The sequence below is a fragment of the Ranitomeya imitator genome, chromosome 2, assembly GCF_032444005.1.
Source record: "Ranitomeya imitator isolate aRanImi1 chromosome 2, aRanImi1.pri, whole genome shotgun sequence".
NCBI classification, from domain to species: Eukaryota; Metazoa; Chordata; class Amphibia; order Anura; family Dendrobatidae; genus Ranitomeya; species Ranitomeya imitator.
Window position 1 is genome coordinate 168521323 of NC_091283.1, and position 25279 is coordinate 168546601.

Consider the following 25279-nt stretch of genomic DNA (forward strand, 5'->3'; position numbering starts at 1 on the left):
GCTGATCCTTGATATACAGAGGAGTGGATGCCACCTTTGTCTGTGCCACATCAAGGCTGCACATATATGATCTTCTGATCCAGTCAATCTCCTGAAATTTGCGGCCATGTGTCATCTTTGCTCGGAGATATTGCCGAGAGGAATTAACACAGTTTTCTTTTGTATCGCATGAAACCAACACTGGTATGATCTTATAATCTGATATTTATGGCAGACTGTCGACATAATACTGAGATCTCCACAACAAATTCAAATCCTCAATTTGAATTATTGGGATTAATTCTGGATTATTGAGATGTTTTGGGGGGAAAAAAAAAAAAAACCTTTGAACTATTTACAATCTATTTGAGCAAGTTTTTCCGTATTATGGTGGTGCAGAGATTTCATCACATTAATCACACCTTATGCAATTATCAGCGGGATTGTGATTTCCAAAAACAGGAGAAAGACGTGCTCACAAAATAAGCAGGTTTGCTTCTCCTAATTCAGACAACATATACTATCGTATTTGTGCAAACCGCAGATCTTTTTGCACATTACGGATTACACTAGCAATTATTTTATTATTTGTCTTGTTATTGCTGTTGACAAATTGCTTATTTTCCTAATTTGTCATTTTTGTTTTACTTTATCATCATATTCTTCCACAAGGGCCCTATGGCAGTTTTATTAGTATTGTGTATACCTCTTCAGAAGTATTTTGTCATTTGTATTGCTATTTTTTTTTTCCTGTGTATATTAACCCCTTAGTAACTGGGCCAAATTTTTAAAATCTGACCAGTGTCACTTTAAGTAGTAATAACTCTGGAACGCTTCAACAAATCCCAGTGATTTTGATTGAGACTGTTTTTTTCATAGCACATTATACTGTATGATAATGGTAAATTTAGATCAATATGTTTTGTGTTTATTTATAAAAACAAACAAACAGAAATTTGACAATAATGTAAACAAATTAGCACTTTTCAAACTATGAATGATTATCCCTGTACTCCAGATAGTCATACCACAGAAAAACATTAATAAATAACATTTCCCTCGTGTCGGCTTTACATCAGCACCATTTGTAAAATGTTATTTTATTTTGTTAGCATTTAGGTTTAAAATTGTAAGTTTTTTTTTAACCATAATTTTCTTTAGCCTGCAGTCCATTCTATTTTCACTATTGCTATTTTTATAGTGCGCCCCCATTTTTTATTATAACCTTTCTATGAGTCCTCCTTCAGACGTCTGTTTTCGCTCATACTGAAAAAAAAAATGGGGATGTTGTAATCAGCATTTGGTCAATGGGTTGTCAGACAGCACAAGGATAACACATGTGTGTGGTTTGCGATTTTCACAGAAAGGTAGAAATGTATGGGTTATTTTTTATCAGCTTCTTGGACAAAAAAAAAAGAAAGAACTAGATTATACTACACACAGGGTCTGCATAACAATACAAACATATCGCTGAATTATTTATTAACGTATTTGGGGAGGTGCTTTTACCTGAATTGCTATAGAAGTTCCATCATGCCCCCGAGGTCGGACAACTGGCAGAATGTCTCTCTGAAGCCATTATTGTAATTCTGAAATCAGGCAAAGATCCGTTGCTTCCAGATTCTTACTGGCCTATCTCGATCCTGCCAATTGATTTTAAAGGGAACCGATCAGATCGCTGTGCCACCAAAAGCTTTTGACTAGGCGATGGGGAGTTTGCCCAGATTACGGTAGTCAGCGCACTTACCGTATATACTCGAGTATAAGCACAGACCCCTAAGGCTACGTGCACACGTTGCGGAAAGTCTTGCAGATTTTTCCGGACTGATTTTGGTAAATGTGCAGGTAAACCGCACTGCGGATTACCTGCGGAATTACCGCAGATGGTGGTTTTTGTGCAGATTTCACCTGCGGTTTTAAAACTGCGGATTCCTATTATGGAGCAGGTGTAAACTGCTGCGGAATCCGCGCAAAGAATTGACATGCTGCGGGATAAACAACTCTACGTTTTTGCGCTTTTTTTCCCACAGCATGTGCACTGCGGATTTGGTTTTAGGTTTACATGGTACTGTAAACGCATGAAAAACTGCTGCGAATCTGCAGCGGCCAATCCGCTGCAGATCTGAAGGCATGTGCACATACCCTAAACTTGCCACAAAAAGCTGGGAAAGCTTTTTGACTCTAGTATAAGCCTAGGGTGGGAAATGCAGCAGCTACTGGTAAATTTAAAAAATAAAAATAGGTACCAATAAAAGTAAAATTGATTGAGACATCAGTAGGTTAAGTGTTTTTGAATATCCATATTGAATCAGGAGCCCCATACTGTTCGTGATGGGCCCCATAAAATGCTCCATACAAAATACGCCCCATATAATGCTCCATAAAGTTCATGATGGGTCCCATAAGATGCTCCATATTAAAATATGCCCCATATAATGCTGCACAAAAGGGCATATAATGCTGCACAAAAGGTTAATGATGGCCCTTTAAGATGCTCCATAGAATATTATGCCCCATATAATGCTGCACAAAAGGTTGATGGCCCCATAAAATGCTCCATAGAATATTATGCCCCATATAATGCTGCACAAAGGTTGATGGCCCCATAAGATGCTCCATAGCTGAACTTCACAGCCAAAGGACGCGGAAGACGGAGCCGGCGGTGGAACGGGGACAGGTGAATATCGCAATGCTCACACTGCTCCGTTATACTCACCCTCCTGGCGTGGTCCCTGCTTCTCCGTCGTCTCACACCGGCAGCTTGTCCTGTGTTCAGCGGTCATTAGTACCGCTCATTAAAATAATGAACATGCGCTCCACCCCCATGGGAGTGGAGTCGCGTCCATATTCATTACTTTAATGAGTGGTACCACGTGACCACTGAACACAGGACGAGCTGCCGGCGCCCGGAGACCATTGCATCAAATCGAAAGGAGCAGGTTAGTATGATGTGACAGCCACCGCTCCCCCCGCCGACCCCCTGAGAATGACTTGAGTGAAATCCGAGAGGGGCACTTTCAGCCTAAAAAAATGGGCTGAAAATCTCAGCTTATACTCGAGTATATACGGTATGTTATCACACCTCTGTGGGTATTATAACATGATTTACGAGTGCCATTGTTATACAATCCTCAAACAATTCATTTCACAGCACAACAAAAACACTACCTCAATGCAAATTTTTGGTATAGAGCGAGTAGCTGCTAATCCCAGGGGTGGTGACATCAGAAAACGCCTCTTGGACAGGGAAACATATTGGATGCTTAATAGTGATGAGCGAATACACTCGTTACTCGAGATTTCCCGAGCATGCTTGGGAGTCCTCTGAGTATTTTTTAGTGCTCGGAGTTTTAGTTTTACTTGCCGCAGCTATATGATTTACATCTGTTAGCCAGCATAAGTACATGTGGGGGTTGCCTGGTTGCTAGGGACTCCCCACATGTACTTATGCTGGCTAACAGATGTAAATCATTCAGCTGCGGCAAGAAAAACTAAAACTCCGAGCACTAAAAAATACTCAGAGGACCCCCGAGCATGCTCGAGAAATCTCGAGTAACGAGTATATTCGCTCATCACTAATGCTTAATTGACATGTTATCCAAATGGTTTAAATCTAAAACAGGAATTAATGATTCACTATTAATGTTATATGCTTTTCTTGCATGTCATTCACTTTTAAAGAAAACATTTTTAACCCCTTTCTGACTTTAGACATAATATTCCGTCCATGTGACCTGGGTCTATCTGGGAGACCCCACGGCGTGACCCGATGTTGCATGCTGCTGCATCCCCATGTTGTAGAAGAGATCAACCTGCAAAGAAAATGATAGTCCCATGGTGGGACCAAGTAAAAAAGTAAAAAAATATATATTTTTTTTTAAATTTAAAATAATTGTAAAATATTAAAAAGTAAAAAAAATATATAAATTATATCTATAAATAAATATTTGAATTAAAAAACAAAAGTGCACATTTGGTATTGCTGTGTCCGCAAACGACCCGACCTATAAAAAAAAGTCCCATTAGTTAACCCCTTTAGTGAATCCCATAAAGAAAAATAAAAAACAAGGCAAAAAACAATGCTTTATCATCATACCGCAAACAAAAAGTGGAATAAAACAAAGATGGATATAAATAAACATGGTATTGCTAAAAACGTAATCTTGTCCCACAAAACACAAGTCGCCATACAGCTCCATCAGTGAAAAAATAAAAAAGTTATAGCTCTCAGAATAAAGCAATGCAAAAACAATTATTGTCTCTATAAACTTGTTTTTATTGTATAAAAGTGCCTCAACATAAATAAACAATATAATAAGTGGGGTATCGCTGTAATCGTAGACCAGTAGAATAAAATGGCCTTATCAATTTTACCACACACGGAATGGCATAAATCCCCCCACCCCCAAAAAAATCCTGAATTGCTGGTTTTAGTTCATTCTGCCTCACAAAAATAGGAATAGAAAGCAATCAAAAAATGTTATGTGCCCCAAAATGGCAAGAATAAAAACGTCAACTCATCCCGCAAACAACAAGCCATCACATGACTCTGTGGGCCGAAATATGGAAAAATAATAGCTCTCAAAATATGGTGATGCAAAAACTATTTTTTGCAATAAAAAGCTTCTTTTAGTGTGTGACAGCAGCCAAACATAAAAATCTGATATAAATCTGGTATTGCTGTAATCGCATCGACCCGAAGAATAAAGTCACCTAATCACTTATACTGCACGAGGAACGGCGTTAAAAAATAAAACCAGTTCTTCACCTGTTGATTTTTTCATTCTGCCTCCCAAAGATCGCAGTAAGACTTGGCGCACGTTTATCCTGCGCTCTGCGCTTGCATCAGGGTTTCCGTGTAAATCTCAAATACGTGATTCAGTCGGAACCTCTGGCGGAAAATTCCCTATAATGAGGCAGATGGAGGCACTGTGGGTGCCATCTGACCTGTGATCCGGCAGTGTCCGTCTCTTTAGGATTGCATAGAAGTGCCATCGGACAGTTTTGTGCACTTCTGAAAAGAAGGACACTGCTGAACAGAGGCCAGACGGAGTCCAGAGTAACCCTCGGGGGTTTCATCTGAATCGTGTCACTCAGATTTAGATGGAAACCAAAAAGTAAGGGCTCAGCGTAGAGCTCCGGGTAATTGTGATCCAAAACGTTATGCAAAATGTTCCCAGTAAAAGCTACAACTCAATCTACAAAAAAAGCTAATTCCCACTCAGGTTTGTCATCTGTTAACGGAAATATAGAGGGCTTCCACGTTACTGGTAGTACAAAGGCTCTGGAAAAGCGAAATGGCTCCTCGCCCACCAGTAGAAATTCAGCAAATTCTCCGCTCTCAAATCCAAATGCCACTGTGTACCCTAAACCACATATTGCGTCCACGTTTGGCATTTCTGAAGCGATGAGAGCCCGCTTAACTTATGGGTGCATGCCTCAAGAAGCACGGGATGGGCATAACATACTGGTGACTGCAACGTACTGGTCACTACAACGGCAGTTTGCAATTTTCACTCTGCAACATTCATTTCTGATGGTTTCTGGGAAATACCAGAGTCAAAATTGTCACTGCACCTGTACATAAATTCCACAAGGGATATGGTTTCCAAAATAGGGTCACTTGTGAGGGGATTCTGCTCTTCTAGCAATTAGGGGCTCTGTATATGGCATCCGCAAACTGTTCTAAGAAAATCTGCACGCCAGGAGAAAAATAGCACTCCGCTCCTTTCGAGTCTCTCCGTATGTCTTGGTAGTACTGTACAGCCACATATGGGGTATTGCAACGTTCAGTAGAAATTGTGGGACAAATTTTGGTGCAATGTTTACCCATTTCTTGTGTGAAAATGTAAAATCTGGGGCTAAAAGAAAATTATGGTGGTAAAAATATAGTTATTTTTACTTCACTGACCAATAGTATAACATTCTGTGACAACTGTGGTGTCAACATGATCACTGCATCCCTACATGAATTCATTGAGAGGTGTAGTTTGTAAAATGGGGTCACTTATGGGGGATTCCGCTGTTCTGGCACCTCAGGGGCTCTCCCAGTGGGTCATGGCACCTGCAAACTATAACAGTTAAATCTGGAACTCTTTTTGCGGCTGAGCTTTGCACAGTGCCTGAAAAATATTTCCTGATTACATGTAGGGTATTGGCGCATTCAGGGAAAAAAATGGACCTCAGTTTGTTGTAAACAGGAAAAAAATTATTAGCCCTTAGAAAAATTAAAAACTTGTGGCTAAAACAAGATTCAAGTTGTAAAAATGCAAATTTATTCTTTCTTCACCGCTCAGTAGTATAAAATTCTGTGAAGCAAATGTGGTGTCAATATGATCACTGCACCCCTAGATGAATTCATTGGGGAGTAGTTTCTAAAATGAGTCCACATATAGGGGGGGTTTCTGTTGTTCTGGCACCTCACCAATGTGATATGGCACCCTCAAACCATTCCAGTAAAATCTGTACTCCAATATGGCGCCTCTTCCCTTCTGAGCTTTGCACTGTGCTTCAAAAGTACTATTCCCCTACATATGGGGTATTGGAGTACTCAGGAGAAATTGCACTACAAATTGTATGGTGCCATTTCTCCTGCTACCCTTATGAAAATGCAAAACTTGGGGCTAAAATATCTTTTTTTTCCCCCAAAATTCTTGTGAAGCACCTAAACTTCTTGAATGTGGTTTTGAGTACCTTGAGGGGTGCAGTTTTTATAATAGATTCATTTTGGGTATCATATACAGAACCCTCAAGGTAACTTCAAATGTGATGTGGTCCATAAAAAAAGGTCTCGTAAATTTTGCTGGAAAAAGGAAATTTGCTGGTCAACTTTTAACCCTTATAACTTCCTAACCCCCCAAAAAATATTGATTCCAAAATTGTGCTGATGTAAAGTAGACATGTGGGAAGTGTTACTTAAGTATTTTGTGTGACAAATCTTTGATTTTTTCAAGAGCATGAAAATTCAATTTGGAAAATTGTGAAAGAAGGGTGTACTAAGTTCACCTCTCTTCGGGAGACACTTTAGTTTCCAGAACGTCACAGCTTGGAGGGATTTGGAAATTTAAGGGCACAAGACTAGTTTCACAAATTGTAGAAAATGGTGTAATCAATTTTTTGGGGGGGCAATACAGGCCACCTTTGATTTAGCTTCAAATGAGTTTTATAAGTATTCGCAACTGAAGCACGCTCCGACAACAGAGGTAGAGAAGAATACATTAAATAGGTTCTGCCAAAAAGGACAGCAAGACTCATTTCTTCATATCAATCTTGACATTAGAATATTATAGCAAAACCTAACGTATATGCAAAGAAGTTGGAGATTTGGGCCTACTGAGAAAAACCACTGGCGAGATGTACTTGAAAGAACACCACAGCTGTACGTGTGTGCGCGCGTGTATATATATATATATATATACACACACACACACACACTGTATATAACCCCTCGTTTTTTGTATACTTTTGAGCTTCAGGACTCCCCCTTGTGTCAAAGTTGTAAAATACGTAATGCGGATTTGCTCCACATGATGTTGTCTTGTCTCTACGTGGAAAGGTTTTGGGTGGGGATAAATAGAATCTATACTGTGAGTGTTGATCTTTCTCCCTTTGTATGTATCTTGGGATATATGGAACACCTCCACGCTTCTGAACCACACAAAACAGCAGTAGCGTGTATATTATACATGGCTCGAAAGCTTATTGCGCAAAATTGGGTACAGGAACGTCCATTTACCAAACGCTGGAGAAAGGTATTCACCAGAAGAGACCTACAGTAGGAGGCTTTATGGGCTCAATGAGACCTTCCATCTGGTTCCATCCCTGGCCCAATGACGTGATGTAAACACGTGACAGAAGTTGTCTCCCATGCCCTTATAGGAGTACGGTACTTATTTCCATGTTTAAGAGGTTTTCTCAGAAGTTGCAAATCTGATATTGGGAGATGGGGGGATTGGAATGGGAGGTTGGGGTTTAATTATTTTGTTTTCTTATACTGATAACTCACAAATAGCTAACCAAAAAATAAAATAATGTCAACAGCTCCATAGACAATAATAGGTATGTGTGTAGATAGACCACATACGGTATGTGAAAAACAGATGTCTGATCTGTAAGGAGGCACATGGACAGCAGACACCATACTATGGAGATGTCCTCCTTAGATATGTGGTGGAGCATGCCAAAAAATTTCTTATGACTGTGTAAGAAATTGTAGATGTACAGTATGGTCCAGTAGAAAGCTATGGTGCCATATTACAGCTTGGACTACGGACACTTCGTCCTGCGGTGCAGAATGCTCTTCGATTTCAGGTGTTCAGATTTTGGTGCTCGAGCTGTGAATCTCAATGACAAGACCAAGTACAGAACACAGCAATGTGCGCTGCAGATTAGGTCAGTGCTAGAAGAGAAGAGTGAAATAACTAGCCACACGGAATTTAACCCTTAATAATGTTTATTTACATGAAAAGGGCACAAAAACAGAGCTTATAATTTATGGGCGATTCCCTGGAAGGCGCAGAGTCCGGTCATACTCATTTATTACAGAGTGATCACATCCTCACAAGTCTCTTCCCATCCATTCCTCATTCTCAGATTGCCCAGGGGGTGATTTATGGACACTCGTCTTACGGTGCAGAATGTGCTCAATTGGAAATAGTAAGGAGAGGATCATTTATGTTCTGGTGCCTCATCTGCTACTACATGAATCAAAATGAAAGGCCAAACCTGGTCATGTTACATGTCTGGAACGCAAGAGGAGCAACAACAGGAACAACAAATCAATTTTCCCACAGCGGTACATTATCAAAATCTGCCATCTCTCCACAATGACCTAGAACTGCACTATGATAATGGAGAAGAGTCATCATCGTCTGCTAGGCTTCTAACAAGTCCTGTGGTGGAGAGTAATGTGAAGGTTATATTGGGACTTAAGAGACCTTTCTAAGAAAAAAAGAAGGTGGGTAGATACATTCTGATTTGGGATGGGGATACATGGGGACTTTGAAAGCGACAGATCTAGGCGTCCAAAGACCACTGTGTGCAGTGTAATGCAAGCAAATGGGGTCATGTCACGACCCACAAGGTACCACGAGAAACAACTAGTAAAAATCCAACGGCTTCTGACTTTTTGCGATTTGCTTGTCGAGGTACCTTATGGGTCATAGTGCAACCCCATTTACTTACACTATGCTGCGAGGTAGCAGTAATTTTCAGCAGCATGATGTGTCCCCACTAAAGTCACCGTGTTGCCCCAGGCTTAATGTGGATCCATCACCAAAAGACCATTTATAAGATGCCCTTATAACACTTTGAAACCACTCACTCAGAGCTAATTAACTGCTATACAAGGCGACAGTGGGCGAGTCAGCCCGATGACTATTTTGCATACATCACACCGCGCGTTCAATCTGCATTGCCCTGCTAGTGTAGCCCTATTATGGAGTCTTATAGACAGCCTTATATTTAGAGGGCTGCTTGGTAATAAGGAATGCATTCTTTCTATTCCTGCTGCAGGTAATCGTACCATGCAGAGGCAGATTGAAAGCATCTTTGCTTGAGGTTAGAAACAATTCTATACCCCAGAGGTGACGTCACTTAATACTCAGCAAACAGAACCAGTCTGAGTGGAGTAGGAGGAGATTGGAATTCATGCCCATTTACAAATGAGGCACAAGCAGGCCCCCAAAGGAGAAGATGGTCATTGCTCAACCAGTTCTGAAATGTTCTGAACCTAAAAAAAAAAATGGGTCTTCCCTTTCCAAGGCACTTTAAGGCCGAGTCACACTGTGCTAAGAGTGCCCATTTAATTTATGTGCCGAAAAAGCTCTCATTTCATGTCAAATATCCTTAAACCCCCCCTATTCAGATAGGGCATGGCAGAACCCCATTTTCAAGATTGGTGGGTGCCAGCAGTTGGACCCTTAGGGTCAATTCAGACATGGGCCTTAGTGTTACGTACAGATTTACACGACATGTATGTGCAGAGATATATTGCATCAGAAGGAATAAATCATGAACAATTACCTATGTTCCACCTGCACAATAGCACAGACACAGCTGGCACAGACCTCAAAGTGCTTTCAAGCATTACAAAATGCCACTGGAGGCATGCTGATACCTGTAGTTCCCAGGGCTGCAAATCACCGGTATAAAATAAGATTGAGCTGGGAATAGGGTCTGTGCCGCATGGAGACTTTTTGGTGCTACTGGTTTAACTGGGTGACAGCTGAGGATTTCTACTTTATATATCGATTTCCAGCAATGTAATAAGAGATGTACATCTCTATCACTATGTGGCATCTACTGAGGGTAAAAAATTGGGATAGAAGTAGGAATGTCAGTGTGTCCGGTGCTGGCAGGTAAAAGATGGATGTGATATCACTGTATGACCAATGGTGATCATCGTACCAATAAGAGGCTAAAGCTACACCATAACGTTCATCAGTCAAATACGACGAGTGACCAAAACCTGTGAGATTTGGTGGCATTTTGCTGCATATAAATACAAAACTGCAGATATGCTGCAAACAGGTTGCAGTTACACGTGGCTTACAATCTGGAAAAAAAATAAGTTCAGCAATTTTAGATTTTTTCCAACTGTTATGTTCGCAATGCAATTCTAGCAAGTGTGAAGGGAAGCTTCTGGGCAAATCAATGGGAGAAGGATTCGGTCACCATAATGGAAAGTAAATAGGGGAATGTCTAAATGGTAGTGTAATCCCTTGCTGAATCCTATTCCTTGCTGCACATGTGCATCTATAAAATCATTCTTTGGCAAAAAAACAACAAATTAAACAGAAGAAAAGCAGCAACATAATTCAATACAAAGTACAAAAACACAAAATAAATAGGAGGCACAGTGCGCCCATGTGCAAATAAGAGGCTGGAATGAAATGAACATCGACCAGGGTGACTACAACGCACCACGGACCCCATTGTTTAGGCGACACTGCATTACTTTAAGACACCTGGCTCCTCGCCTGAATACATAGGAGCCGCTGACTATTACGCAGTGTATGGTATCCATCCCCCATGCTTTACAGTACAGGATGCAGCTTCAGTTATCTAGACAAAACATGATTTGTTCTTTATGGAAATACCCAGTCAGGGCTGACACTGGGACCAGTCCCAGGCCTCACAGACTATGCATTCCGGATTTGGATTCAGTCTATTGTCAGAATAGGAATACTATATATTATGTAGAATTATGAGCATTATTACAAAGTCTATACAATACTAAACTGATGAAATGTAACTAACAGTTCCACTTTGACCTATACTATATCAATCACTGACCTCTACCTCCACAAGCGCCCTCAGACTGAGGGGACCCAGAGGACCTGCCCTGCAGACTATTGCCCTTTTAGAAAACATTTTCAAACATTCTACTTATATCTGCCCCATGACTCGTAAGACGACTCTGCTGCCACCTAGTGGGTACAGATGCCACTGCGTTTACCCCTCGACTGCAGTATGCTTTCTGGTTTGTTTTTTTTGCAATAGTTAACATGTTAGCTCTTTGCAATCCTGGAATATTCTGATTTTATTGATAAGGATACAGTGAAGAAAAAAAACTAAAAAAAACGGCAATAATATGTAAGCTTATAATGATGCCTCCAACATCAAATAATCAATTCCTTCTCCCAATTCTATAAATTCAATATTTGCATTATCTGTGTGCTATAGCAACCTAAAAATGAACCCATGTGCTATTCTAAAAAAGGAAAATGTATACTATCTGTAAAAAAAAAAAAAACCCAAAACACAACCTCCCCCCCCCCCCATTACACAATTTGTCGTGGTACTCTGGCTCCCCCTGCTGTTCACTTACAGCAAAGCTTGCGTCCTTATAATTTACAGTGCATTAAGAATACCCAACCTTGGCATCAGGATATTTTTATCTATTAATTGGTAAAATATCTCAAAAAGATCACTGCGGATATTGGGGGTTATAATAGGGAGCCCTTTAGGCACCGACAGGATGATTAAAAGTCTCAAGTTGCCGTCCACTTTGCACTTGTGTTAATGTAATCTAGGGTACCCCTGTTGGAGATCAGCTGGCTATGTGCCGATCGCTTTGCCCGATTATACTACCAGCCAGATAAGCTCCAGACCTCTGTCTCCACATAGCTATCTAGCAGAACTAACCATTCAGCTGCGAGGAACTGATAGCAATCGTACAAGATATAATAATGCAGCTTCATAGAAAAAACAATAAGTAACCTGTAAATGAAGGCTCGGCACTTTTTCCCCCCACTTTGCTCACATGATGCGCTTCTGTCCGTACAACACAGCGGTTCTCCCTGCTCATTTTATAGGGACAACAGAGCCAAAAACCTTTTCTGCTGCCATTGGAAATGTGACGTGCAGGAGTCCTGGATCTAAACCAACGACAAGGCCGGACTCAGTGCCTGGGACTCCTGCAGGAAAGTTTTCACGTAGTATCTAAAAGTCAAAGAAATCCTCCACATTAACGAGACCTGCATGAGTGGTGGTAGAACTAGGAGGCCCAGCATCTCCTTCCATGCTTCCACTGTAAATGTCTACAACTACTAACTGGGAATACGCTATGGCCGGACTCTCCTACAGACCCGTTACCGATCTAGACAAGGACCAATGTCTTATCATATTAATCTAGGTCTCATAAGTGGCAGTCCGTGTAGATAAAACTGATTCATACATCTCCCGGATACTAACGCTACAATAAATGTATTGATATTAACATGTCCTGGTTATAAGATATCATAGCACAGCAGACCTGACCCAGGAGCAGAGACGGAGTATTACATGAGACCGCAGTCCCTGCCCTGGTTAGAATAATCTAGGCTTAATATTATTTGGGGGCTTTGCTGGAACAATGTCATTACACTTTTCTGAAACAAAGGTCCTGCTGATGTTTTCCAGTCGGGATACATATAAACCCCTTGTGGATATAAGTATATAACTAGTGTAGGAGGCCGGGATGAACAGCGGCTCAATTGAAGGTTCCAGGCCAGAAGGCTGACACACACCAGAGTGCTATAAAAGTGTCAAATAAATAAAGTTCAGTATCACCCTGGAACTAAATTGGTTCACCACAGAAACACCAAATGTCTCCTCTGGAAATTTTCTGGGCTCTCGACCAGCAGATGAATTCAAGACGACAGAATTGTATGGTCAGGAGGTGGCAGGAGATTCTGCAGCTGCCTCATCTCCTTCCTCCGAATCCCACACTCTAGACTGTAGGTAGTCAGCAAAGAGAGCTTTAGCGCGGTGGAGAACGCGGTTTAGGTTGTGCCTTCGGACCAGGCGGTTAAAGTGCATTGCAAGCTCATCATAACCCATGTTTTGTTTCATAATTTGCTCACGGTGCTCCAACAAAATGGAAAGACATAAAAAGAGCATGAAGGGGTTCCCTCGTCCAAACTCTTGGGGCGGAGGTAGGCTGATCGGAGCTGGGGAACTGGCCGCAGTCTGCTCAGCTTCCAGCTGAGACTCTCCTTCATCCTTAGCAGCAGAGGTTGGCTCACTGGGGTCCGTCGTAGCAAGAGATGTAGGGCTTTGAGAAGTAGGAGTGCAAGAAGTTAACGAAGGATTGGACATGGATTTGGAGACCTCCAACGAATCAGGAGGTTTAATGAGAGGCTCTTGTTCCCAAAACCGTTCTTCATCTTCCTCCTCAGTGGACTGTCGAACCTGGAGGACAGGAATCAGGGGCAGATCCTCAGAATCAAAGCTTGATCTACCATCATTAGCAGCATAACACTTAAACTCTCCAAAGCTGGCCTGCTTCAACATCGGACACCTCACAGGGGTTGATTCTTGCTCTCCATCGGGTTCTGTTTTTTCCAATATCATCTCAGATTGTTCTTGCTCAGTCTCTACATGGTTCGTCGATACCGCCTCTTCACCCTCCGGGCTCAGCCCACGGTCTGGACGCATCATGTGCCTCCTCCGGGTGTTTTTTAGACATTCCCCTGGTGCACATGGAGGTCCTAACAGCTCCACTTCTTTTTCTGGAGGATCAGGAGGTAATGAGCTCCACATCACCTCTAGCATCCTTAGAGCATCCTCAAAAGCAAATTCCCTCTTGAGCTCTAGAAGCAGCCAGCGGTAGCAGAAGAAGAGGTCATCTGCACCCCGAGACATTAGGTAAGTATTGAACTCTGGGTCAGAATACCGCAGCAATAATTTGAGATGTGCGAATTTCACAGACATGCATTCCCCGTCCATTCGGAAGTTCCCTTCTAACCTTTTCATAATGCCACAAAAACAGATAAAAGCATGGGCTTCATTGTCCATCACAGCCAGGATGGGTGAGGCGATGTCACTCATGCCCTGGCAGTAAGACACCTGTGGGTGGGTAACGGCGTATGTGGTTAGCAAGTCATGCAAGGCTTGTAGGTGAGGGTTGTCCTCTGAACCTGAAAAATAGGGATGGGTACGATCTGTACGCAGGACATCCTTCATGACGTTGCCCTGGATGAACTCCAAGTCCTCCTGGCTGCACCGTTCCCTCCACTCACTCTTAAGCTGGTAATACTCTCGGGTTTTTGCCTTCATGTAATCCATACGCTCCTGCCCCGTCAGACCATCTGGGTACACGTTCAAGAGATATCGCCAGACAACCTGATCGAAAAAGAACATAGGAGAATACAGGAACAGGGTTTGGGAATTTTATATCTAATAGAGGGCAAGGAAAACACACAGAAGAAAATTATTAATACTTGCAATATACAATGCACTATTTCACCATAAGAAATCGTACAAGTCTTATGTGACTACGGTTAAGCTCTCCACTGTTGTATGCTGCGTCCTTTCACATAACTGAAATGCTTCTCGTCAGTCCCATTATCAATCTTTGTTTTCACTGACCTATGACAATCTCGCCATAAAACCTCTTTCTTTACAGGGACATTGTGTAATTGTGCCACCAGCTTGTAGAGAAGGATCCAATATGACAAAGACAAGAAGAACAACCTACAACCTTCTGCGCCCCTCGTATTTCCGATAAAGGCACGGTTCTGAAGCTTGACCGGCTGCTACAGAGAAGCTGCGCTTCTGATATACGAGTATATCCTGTAAGAGGCGACACATTCTAGAGTCCATGAGGTTGGGGAGTCTCAGGGTGAAAGAGACAATATTGGCTTTCGGAAGCAGATCCCTTGTCTTTCCAGTATGACGTAGAAGTAACTGGTAAAACAAGCAGCAGGGCAGACGTGTACAAAGCCGCTGATGACAGACACTCAATATTTGCATAAGATGGAGTTAAAAGGGAAAATGACAAGATCAGTAAGCAACTTCTTGATTGCACTCAGTCGTCTGTTCTGATTGTTCCCCTCCAAAAGATTAATTCTGAGAGCTCCCCACAACGATCGGAGTATGGGAGGAGGACCACATTTTAACAATCTAAAAACTCTCTTAAAAGAAAGTCCTAAATAAATATTGTTGGACTTATGGTTTTAATGACATATGTACAAAAATATCAACAACTATCGTCTGACAAGTTTGGATAATTTTCAGAAAATATAAAACCTCACCTTTCTCAATGAAGGCTCGACGCCTCCATGGTATATACGCAGACGGAGCTCCTCGGGGCGGCTGAGCTGCCCCTCATGGTTTAGGAAGGTGTGGAATTCCACGTCACTCAGCGGCGGCTTGAAAGGCTTCACATCTTCACCATAAGTCCAGCTCAGGGCTTGCTGCATCCTGGAGATTGTGCGACCTACCTGTATCCCGACAAAGACAAAAGCAGAATGTGAAAATCAGGCCAATAACAAGCCCCCTCCCCCCGATTACACAGGATGGGAAAAACCACAACAAGGGGCACAAGACGGGTCTCACCTGGGACAGGATGGACTGAGTGAATGGCAGAGCTGCGCTGAGCGTCCGCTTATCCACGAAGAACAAGTCTGTGCCAATGACATCTTTGGGGCTGATTATGTCCCAGTCTTCCAGCAGGGGACCTTAGGGTATAACACAGAGCAGAGTAATGAATGATGAGAGAGAAGTGTGACTCCCCCCACAGGCACCACTTATGAAGGTGCACTGTGATTATGGCTGGCACACTGTAGAGCAGACAACCTGCCTGGCAAGCACTGCCACCGTCACCTTGGTGTGATGACTTACTGTCCTCTGACGGCTTGATGTCGAGCTTCAGCTGTAGGTACGGCTTGGATGCACTAGCAAACGCGGTTCCCAAGTCCCAGTCCGACATCAGGGAAAGGTAGATCTCATGTCCTTGCTTATCCCGACCCAAGTAGCTGATTCCAAAGTTCTTCCTGTGAGCAATAGTGTGTGACAAGTGGTTTAGGTTTACATACAAGACCCACATGTGCATCACACAGGCATACATCACACGGATCTAATCCGCACGCACGTACCGTACATCACACAGAGCTAAACAGATCACATATCTACATCACACAGACTTACAGTGGGAACGGAAAGTATTCACACCCCTTTAATTTTTTTTCACTTGTTTCATTGCATCCATTTGGTAAATTCAAAAAAGTTCTGTTTTTTTTCTCATTAATGTTCACTCTGCACCCCATCTTAACTGAAAAAAACAAATGTAGAAATTTTTGCAAATTTATTAAAAAAGAAAAACTGAAATATCACATGGTCATAAGTATTCAGACCCTTTGCTCAGTATTGAGTAGAAGCACCTTTTGAGCTAGTACAGCCATGAGTCTTCTTGGGAATGATGCAACAAGTTTTTCACCCCTGGGTTTGGGGATCCTCGGCCATTCTTCCTTGCAGATCCTCTCCAGTTCCGTCAGGTTGGATGGTGAACGTTGGTGGACAGCCATTTTCAGGTCTCTCCAGAGATGCTCAATTGGGTTTAGGTCAGGGCTCTGGCTGGGCCAGTCAAGAATGGTCACAGAGTTGTCCTGAAGCCACTCCTTTGTTATTTTAGCTGTGTGCTTAGGATCATTGTCTTGTTGGAAGGTGAACCTTCGGCCAAGTGTGCGGTCCAGAGCACCCTGGGAGAGGTTTTCATCCAGGATATCTCTGTACTTGGCCACATTCATGTTTCCTTCAATGACAACCAGTCGTCCTGTCCCTGCAGCTAAAAACACCCCCATGACATGATGCTGCCACCACCATGTTTCACTGTTGGGATTGTATTGGGCAGGTGATGAGCAGTGCCTGGTTTTCTCCACACATACCGCTTAGAATTATCACCAAATAGGTCTATCTTTATCTCATCAGACCATAGAATCTTATTTCTCATAGTCTGGGAGACCTTCATGTGTTTTTTTTTAGCAAACTCTATGTGGGCTTTCATATGTCTTGCACTGAGGAGAGGCTTCCGTTGGGTCACTCTGCCATAAAGGCCCGACTGGTGGAGGGCTGCAGTGATAGTTGACTTTGTGGAACTTTCTCCCATCTCCCTACTGCATCTCTGGAGCTCAGCCACAGTGATCTTGGCGTTCTTCTTTGCCTCTCACCAAGGCTCCTCTCCTGCAGTTGCTCGGTTTGGCTGGACAGCCAGGTCTAGGAAGACTTCTGGTGGTCCCAAACTTCTTCCATTTAAAGGGAACCTGTCACCCCCCGAGGCGTTTGTAACTAAAAGAGCCACCTTGTGCAGCACTAATGCTGCATTTTGACAAGGTGGCTTTTTTACTTCTTGCTCCTGCCACTGCTGAAATAATTGTTTATAAAATTTGTCCCTCATACATTGAAATCGCCCGGGGGCAGGGCTTTCCCCCCTAAAACAGACGCACCACATCCATCACTCAGGGCCTTTGCGCGCCAGGCGCCACCTCCTCTTCCTTCAGTAGCATCCCCGATGCCTGCGCTGTAAGGTATTTTTTTTTTTCGGGCATGCGCAGTTGCGCTGCCCTTTGAACTTAAAGCGCAGGTGCCGGGGACACTAATGAAGGAAGAGGAGGTGGTGCCTGGCGCGCAGAGGCCCTGAGTGATGGCTGTGGTGCGTCTGTCTTAGGGGGGAAAGCCCTGCCCCCCGGGCGATTTCAAGGTATGAGGGGACAAATTTCATAAACAATTATTTCAGCAGTGGCAGGAACAACAAGTAAAAGAGCCATCTTGTCAGAATGCAGCATTAGTGCTGCACACGGTGGCTCTTTTAGTTACAAACGCCTGAACGCCTGGGGGGGGGGGGGGGGTGTGACAGGTTCCCTTTAATGATTATGGAGGCCACTGCGCTCTCAGGAACCTTGAGTACTGCAGAAATTCTGTTGTAACCTTGGTCAGATCTGTGCCTTGACACAATTCTGTCTCTGAGCTCCTTGGCCAGGTCCTTTGACCTCATGATTCTCATTTGGTCTGACATGCAATGTGAGCTGTGAGGTCTTATATAGACAGGTGTGCGCCTTTCCAAATAAAGTCCTATCAGTTTAATTAAACACAGCTGGACTCCAATGAAGGATTAGAACCATCTCAAGGAGGATCACAAGGAAATGGACAGCATGTGACTTAAATAGGAGTGTCTGAGCAAAGGGTCTGAATACTTATGACCATGTGATATTTCAGTTTTTCTTTTTTATTAAATTTGCATAAATGTCTTGACTTTTTCAGTCAAGATGGGGTGCAGAGTGTACATTAATGTGAAAAAATGAACTTTTTTTGAATTTACCAAATGGCTGCAATGAAACAAAGTGAAAAATTTAAAGGGGTCTGAATACTTTCCGTACCCACTGTACATCACACAAAGATCTAAATGGCAGTCTTACATACTTCACACCCAAACTGCACACACACATACATCACACAGATCTAAATCTCATGAATCTAGACCGCAAACATACATACATCACACACAAAGTGAACATACATCACACAGATCTTAACGGCTCATATAAACACATCACACACACAGATTGCACAAAGATCTACATGGCATTCTTACACACGTCACACACACAAACTGCGCACATTCATATAATATCTACAGACATCTACACACAACAGACACAAATGGTACACATACAGACATCACACATATAAACTTCACTCACAGATCAAATACATGAACTCCAAACACAACCTAGTGACGTGCCCATAGCCTCCAATCTGTCCAAACTTGCCAACGAAGATAAAGGGAAAACCCTAACACAGACGATTGCTTCTATATTAATTTGACTTCTTCCTGCTTGAAGGAATTCTCAGCATCATTTCTAATTCTGCGCTGCTGCATAAAGATTAACTAGAATTAAAGAAGCACTTCGACCAAAGTTTTATCCTCTTAATATATTGCAGTCGTCATATTATTTAGCACTGTGAACTAACAATTGCTCATTTTGCCTTTCTACCTACTTAAAGGGAATCTGTCACCCCCAGGGACATATATGACCTACTAATATGGGCATACAGGTGATTGAAATGGTATATGGTTTCTGCCTGCCTCATATTAATGGTCTTGTTGTTGAAGAAGCTTATATTCTTTCCTTATATGCTAATGATTTCTTCCAGGCTCCGGGGCGTGCAGTGCCTGGAAGAAATCCCTGCTCTTTGTCTTCTTTATAATACTACCCCTCTCCCATCAGCGTCAGCTATGGAGCTGGAATCCTTAAAAATACATACCTCATCCTCCCTTCTGTGGGCACTGCACTCCGGAATCTTCTGCTTAGGTGCCGGAGAGTCACTGTGCCCTCCGAAAAGGTGCGCTCCCCACTTCCTCCCCACAGTCATCGCTAGGAACCATGTGTACATGGCGTTGACTATGCAGGAAGGAAGAGGGGAGAGCACCTTATCGGCGAGCACAGCAGAGATCACTGGAGCGCAAGATCTCTGAATACAGCGCCCATAGAAGGGAGGAAAAGGTACGTATTATGAAGGCAGTGCAGGGCACAGGTGCCAGCTCCACAACTGACGTGCATGGGAGAGGGGTAGTATTATAACGATGATACAAGGCAGGGATTTCTTTCAAGGTACTGTACACCCCGGAGCATGGAAGTCATCATTAGCAAAAGGAAAGAAAATAACATTTCTCAACAAGACCGCTAATATGGGGCGGACAGATAGAAATGTTAAGCTAGTCCTATCAATTAATAGGTCATATATGTCCCATGGGATGACAGATTCCCTTAAATTCTTCTCTTTTATCCGCTCCATGTAGAAAGAGGAAGTCTCTTGTCCCTGCATTTATCATTCCCCTCCAACTCGTAACCTAGCTGCTCCACTACTCCCCACAGCCATAGACTTTTGCAGTGACTCATGACTTGTGTAGAGAAAATTGACCTCCTGTTTCTACATTGAGCTTATAAGGAGTCAGCCAGTCAGTTTTTAATCACATGATGACATAGACCTAACGGAAGGAAGAATTAGCTGGGTAGAATGGCAAAATGAGCAATTGTAAGCACACAGTGCTATATAATATGGTGATTGCAATATATTAATAGGATACAAATTTTGATGGGAGGAGGAGGGGGCTTTCTCAAAGGGAACCTGTCAACCCCCCACCCCCCACCCCAGCGGTTTTACGTAAAAGAGCCAACTTGTGTAGCACTAAGGCTGCATTCTGTCAAGGTGGCTCTTCTTTTTATGCTCCCTTCTATCGCTGCAATATTAATTTTTGAGCCGTACCTTTAGTCTGGGGCACGTCTATTCCCGCGGACACAACCGCCTCCCAGCCATCAGTCAGCCCCTCCGTACGCTGCCTCCTCTGTCTTCACACTGTGGGGTGGCATCTCAGGCCTCAACTACACGCAGGCGCGAGATGAATACATCAGGTGATGTGAGTTGCAGGTGAGCACAAACGGCGCATGCCCAAAAAAGGAAAGCACAGCGCAGGCGCCAGGTACGTGACTGAAGACAGAGGAGGCAGCGCACGGAGGGGCTGACCGATGGCTGGGAGGGGGTTGTGTCCGCGGGAAAAGACGTGCCCCCCAGACAGACTAAAGGTATGGCGCAAAAGTTATAAAAATTAATATTGCAGCGTTGGAAAGGAGCACAAAAAGAAGAGCCACCTTGGCAGAATGCAGCATTAGTGCAGCACAAGGTGGCTCTTTTACCTAAAAACGCCTGGGGAGGGGGTGACAGGTTCCCTTTAATAATGTCCCTTATTTGAGTACTGATATACAAAGCAGCTCACCCACTCAGATCAAAGGCCCGGGTCAGGATATGTTGTAGGACATCCAGTGAGGTGATCTGGGGGTCCACAGCGAAGGAGCGAGATTCAGGCTGTAAGATACCTTCACATTTCTAAAAAAAAAAATAAAAAAAATAAAAATGGGAGACAAAGCAACTTCTGAAGAGAGGCCACCAGTGCGGTCTATTATGCTCCAAGACATGTACTAAACCGGAGCACATAATACACTATTAACTGGTGGTCAGAACGCAGCTCGTATCAACGTTTCTTTAAGATCTCAGAGGTATCACAAGGAGACAAGCCTGCGTTTAGTCTCCACAGTATAAGATGTGCAGACACTTGGACGACGAGCGGATAATAGTTTGTGGGTAGCAGGTTCACCCCAGAAAGCAGAGGCAGAAGGAGCCGCCATATTGGATTTCACCAGGTTGAATCTTTTGCTGCCTGTTAAAATGCCAGAACCCAGTTGTTGGCAGCCCAGCATTTTACACCGTCACTAATGCAATGTAGAGGAGCTGTGCTTTGTACTTGTAGTACATCTGTGTATGCCACTGCAGTCACTAGAGATAGGGCACAGCACAGATGGCATGAACAGGGTGCCAGGTACGGGTATGGTCACAGTTGTGCTACGATATTTCTGGGAAATCTGAATGTCAATTAATCCCATTTAATAAGACTGTTCTGTATAACGACAATCCACCGGCTGTGCGGCACTTGAGGGAAATGACGAGTGCAATCAGTGGCTGGGTACACACGAGCGTATTACAAAACTGTCTGGCTTTCATCCAGAAAAAAAAAAGGTTCTGTATCGTGTTCCGTCATGTCACGTCCGCGTGCCACCCGCACCGTCAGGTTATGTCACGTCCGCATCCCACCCGCACCGTCAGGTTATGTCACGTCCGCATCCCACCCGCACCGTCAGGTTATGTCAAGTCCGCGTCCGACCTGCACCGTCAGGTTATGTCACGCCTGCGTGCCACCCGCACCATCAGGTTATGTCACTTCCGCGTGCCACCCGCACCATCAGGTTATGTCACTTCCGCGTGCCACCCGCACAATCAGGTTATGTCACTTCCGCGTGCCACCCGCACCGTCAGGTTATGTCACGTCCGCATCCCACCCGCACCATCAGGTTATGTCACGTCCGCGTCCCACCTGCACCGTCAGGTTATGTCACATCTGCGTGCCACCCGCACCATCAGGTTATGTCACGTCCGCGTGCCACCCGCACCATCAGGTTATGTCACGTCCGCATCCCACACGACCGTCAGGTTATGTCACGTCCGCGTGCCACCCGCACCATCAGGTTATGTCACGTCCGCGTGCCACCCGCACCGTCAGGTTATGTCACGTCCGCATCCCACACGACCGTCAGGTTATGTCACGTCCGCGTGCCACCCGCACTATCAGGCTTTGTTCGTGTGTACAGCACTCAGTATTTTAAATGAACAATTCACTAAATAATAAAACGATAAATACAGTTTCTTATCTTAACTGTAATGGATCCATGAAAAACAAAACATACATGACCTGGATGGTAACCGGTGATTGTTAGCACATCCACTGACTTATAATGTGGAGTCTCACCCAGCGCACGGTCCATAGATGAGATTTTTTTTTTTACTTGCAGTGTGTAAACAGGGTCAGGAGACTACCACATTGATTTGCATTCGTACTTGTGGCGTCTATATGCTGGCACATGGAGCCATACGGCCCCGGCACCCACAGACGGTATGTGCAGTCCAGCGCTATTTATGTATAGTGTCACAATGTGTATGGGATACTGTACAGTATAGCGGGTATAGAGGATAGCATTCAGGGGGTGGATATGAAGTGTTGAGGCCAGTAGGGGGGCAGGGGTTATGGGCACAGGACTGAGGCTGGTAGGGGTACAGTAGATTTGGGTACAGGACTGAGGCTGTTAGGGGTGCAGGACTGAGGCCGGTAGGGATGCAGTGGATTGGGGTACAGGAGTGAGGCCGGTAGGGGTGCAGGGAATTTGGGTACAGGACGGAGACCGGTAGGGGTGCAGGGGATTGGGATACAGGAGTGAGGCCGGTAGGGGTGCAGGAGATTTGGGTACAGGACTGAGGCCGGTAGAGGTGCAAGGGATTTGGGTACAGGACTCAGGCCAGTAAGGGTGCAGGGGATTTGGGTACAGGACTGAGGCCGGTAGGGGGCAACGGATTTGGGTGCAGGACTGAGGCCGGTAGGGGTGCAAGGGATTTGGGTACAGGACTCAGGCCAGTAAGGGTGCAGGGGATTTGGGTACAGGACTGAGGCCGGTTGGGGTGCAGTGGATTTGGGTACAGGACACAGGCCAGTAGGGGTGCAGTGGATTTGGGTGCAGGACTGAGGCCGGTAGGGGTGCAGTGGATTTGGGTACAGGACTGAGGCCGGTAGGGGTGCAGTGGATTTGGGTACAGGACTGAGGCCAGTAGGGGTGCAGGGGATTTGGGTACAGGACTGAGGCCGGTAGGGGTGCAGGGGATTTGGGTACAGGACTGAGGCCGGTAGGGGTGCAGGGGATTTGGGTACAGGACTGAGGCCGGTAGGGGTGCAGGGGATTTGGGTACAGGACACAGGCCAGTAGGGGTGCAGGGGATTTGGGTACAGGACTGAGGCCGGTAGGGGTGCAGTGGATTTGGGTACAGGACTCAGGCCAGTAGGGGTGCAGGGGATTTGGGTACAGGAAAGAGGTCGGTTGGGGTACAGTGGATTTGGGTACAGCACTCAGGCCAGTAGGGGTGCAGGGGATTTGGGTGCAGGACTGAGGCCGGTAGGGGTGCAGGGGATTTGGGTACAGGACTGAGGCCAGTAGGGGTGCAGGGGATTTGGGTACAGGACTGAGGCCGGTAGGGGTGCAGGGGATTTGGGTACAGGACTGAGGCCGGTAGGGGTGCAGGGGATTTGGGTACAGGACTGAGGCCGGTAGGGGTGCAGGGGATTTGGGTACAGGACACAGGCCAGTAGGGGTGCAGGGGATTTGGGTACAGGACTGAGGCCGGTAGGGGTGCAGTGGATTTGGGTACAGGACTCAGGCCAGTAGGGGTGCAGGGGATTTGGGTACAGGAAAGAGGTCGGTTGGGGTACAGTGGATTTGGGTACAGCACTCAGGCCAGTAGGGGTGCAGGGGATTTGGGTGCAGGACTGAGGCCGGTAGGGGTGCAGGGGATTTGGGTACAGGACTGAGGCCGGTAGGGGTGCAGGGGATTTGGGTACAGGACTGAGGCCGGTAGGGGTGCAGGACTCTGGGTTCTGACGTTATGTGTCAGCACTGTACACACCGGCACACAACACCACTGTACGATGGCAGCTCCCCATGCAATACACGTCGCAACAGAAGCCCCAACTCACCCGGACCCGGACTCGCACCACTTCCCGTTCCTCCTCCTCCTCCATGTCCCGGGCCTCCCTCCGCCACTGTCGCCGCTGCTCCTCAATCTGGAGAACATCCGGGAATGACGTCATCTACAGCACCGTAAGATTCCATCCCGCTCTCCACCACTAGAGCGCGCTCCTCCCGCCGTCACGTGCCCTCCCTGCAGCCGCCATGCTTGTGTGGACGTGCTCTTCATTGTGCTTTAAGAGACCACGACAAGATGGCTCCTGCAGGACGGACACTCCTGAGGTCCGGGCACACCGCCCTCTCCCTGCAAACTCGTCTTACTCATTGCTTTGAGCCCTGTCATTGTGCCCCAGCGCCCACTCATAAAGGGGCAGAGCTGTAGTACTGTATCACCTAACACACACGGTAGAGCCCGTGGCACAGCTGCTGGGTGGGCGCTCCACTCCAGATAGAATGCATAGCAAGGACTACTCCAAAGTAGATGCAAAAATCAGGAATATTTATCTAAAAAAGCAGTCCCCTATACATACAGACAACGTTACGGCCTTTTGTCAGGCCTTCATCAGACTCTGATTGCCGCCAGCACACACTTGCCTACACCCTGAGTGCTGCTATTATTATTGTACATTTTTATAGCACCATTTATTCCATGGCGCTTTACATGTGAATACAGGGCAAATATAGACAAACTAGACTGTGGCCCGATTCTAACGCATCGGGTATTCTAGAATATGCATGTCCCTGTAATATATGGACAATGATGATTCCAGAATTCGCGGCAGACTGTGTCCGTCACTGATTGATCGAGGCAACCTTTATGACATCATCATCGCCATGCCAACTATTATGACATCATCGTCGCTGTGCCCATTGCTGATTGGTCGAGGCCTGGCGGCCTCGACCAATCAGAGACGCAG

The 25279-nt window shown here is 44.8% G+C and overlaps 1 protein-coding gene and 1 long non-coding RNA gene across 3 annotated transcripts; both read right to left on the minus strand.

Annotated features, from left to right (window-relative positions):
- Positions 1-885: 885 nt before the first annotated feature.
- Positions 886-3238, minus strand: LOC138667273 (uncharacterized). Its single transcript, XR_011318683.1, has 2 exons — positions 1489-3238; positions 886-1245 (listed from the first exon to the last, which is right to left on the minus strand). It is a non-coding gene; the product is annotated as an uncharacterized lncRNA (long non-coding RNA).
- Positions 3239-8413: 5175 nt separating this feature from the next.
- TBC1D25 (TBC1 domain family member 25) lies at positions 8414-24499 on the minus strand. 2 transcript variants are annotated; one of them, XM_069747887.1, is made up of 6 exons: positions 24371-24499; positions 21017-21126; positions 16087-16238; positions 15802-15923; positions 15498-15686; positions 8414-14586 (listed from the first exon to the last, which is right to left on the minus strand). In XM_069747887.1, the coding sequence occupies exons 1-6, from the start codon at positions 24482-24484 to the stop codon at positions 13135-13137; spliced, it is 2139 nt and encodes a 712-aa protein (XP_069603988.1). In that variant the 5' UTR covers positions 24485-24499; the 3' UTR covers positions 8414-13134. The 2 variants fall into 2 exon arrangements, with proteins under 2 accessions (XP_069603988.1, XP_069603989.1); XM_069747888.1 differs by lacking the exon at positions 24371-24499 and having other exon boundaries at positions 21021-21126.
- Between the last annotated feature and the right edge of the window lie 780 nt (positions 24500-25279).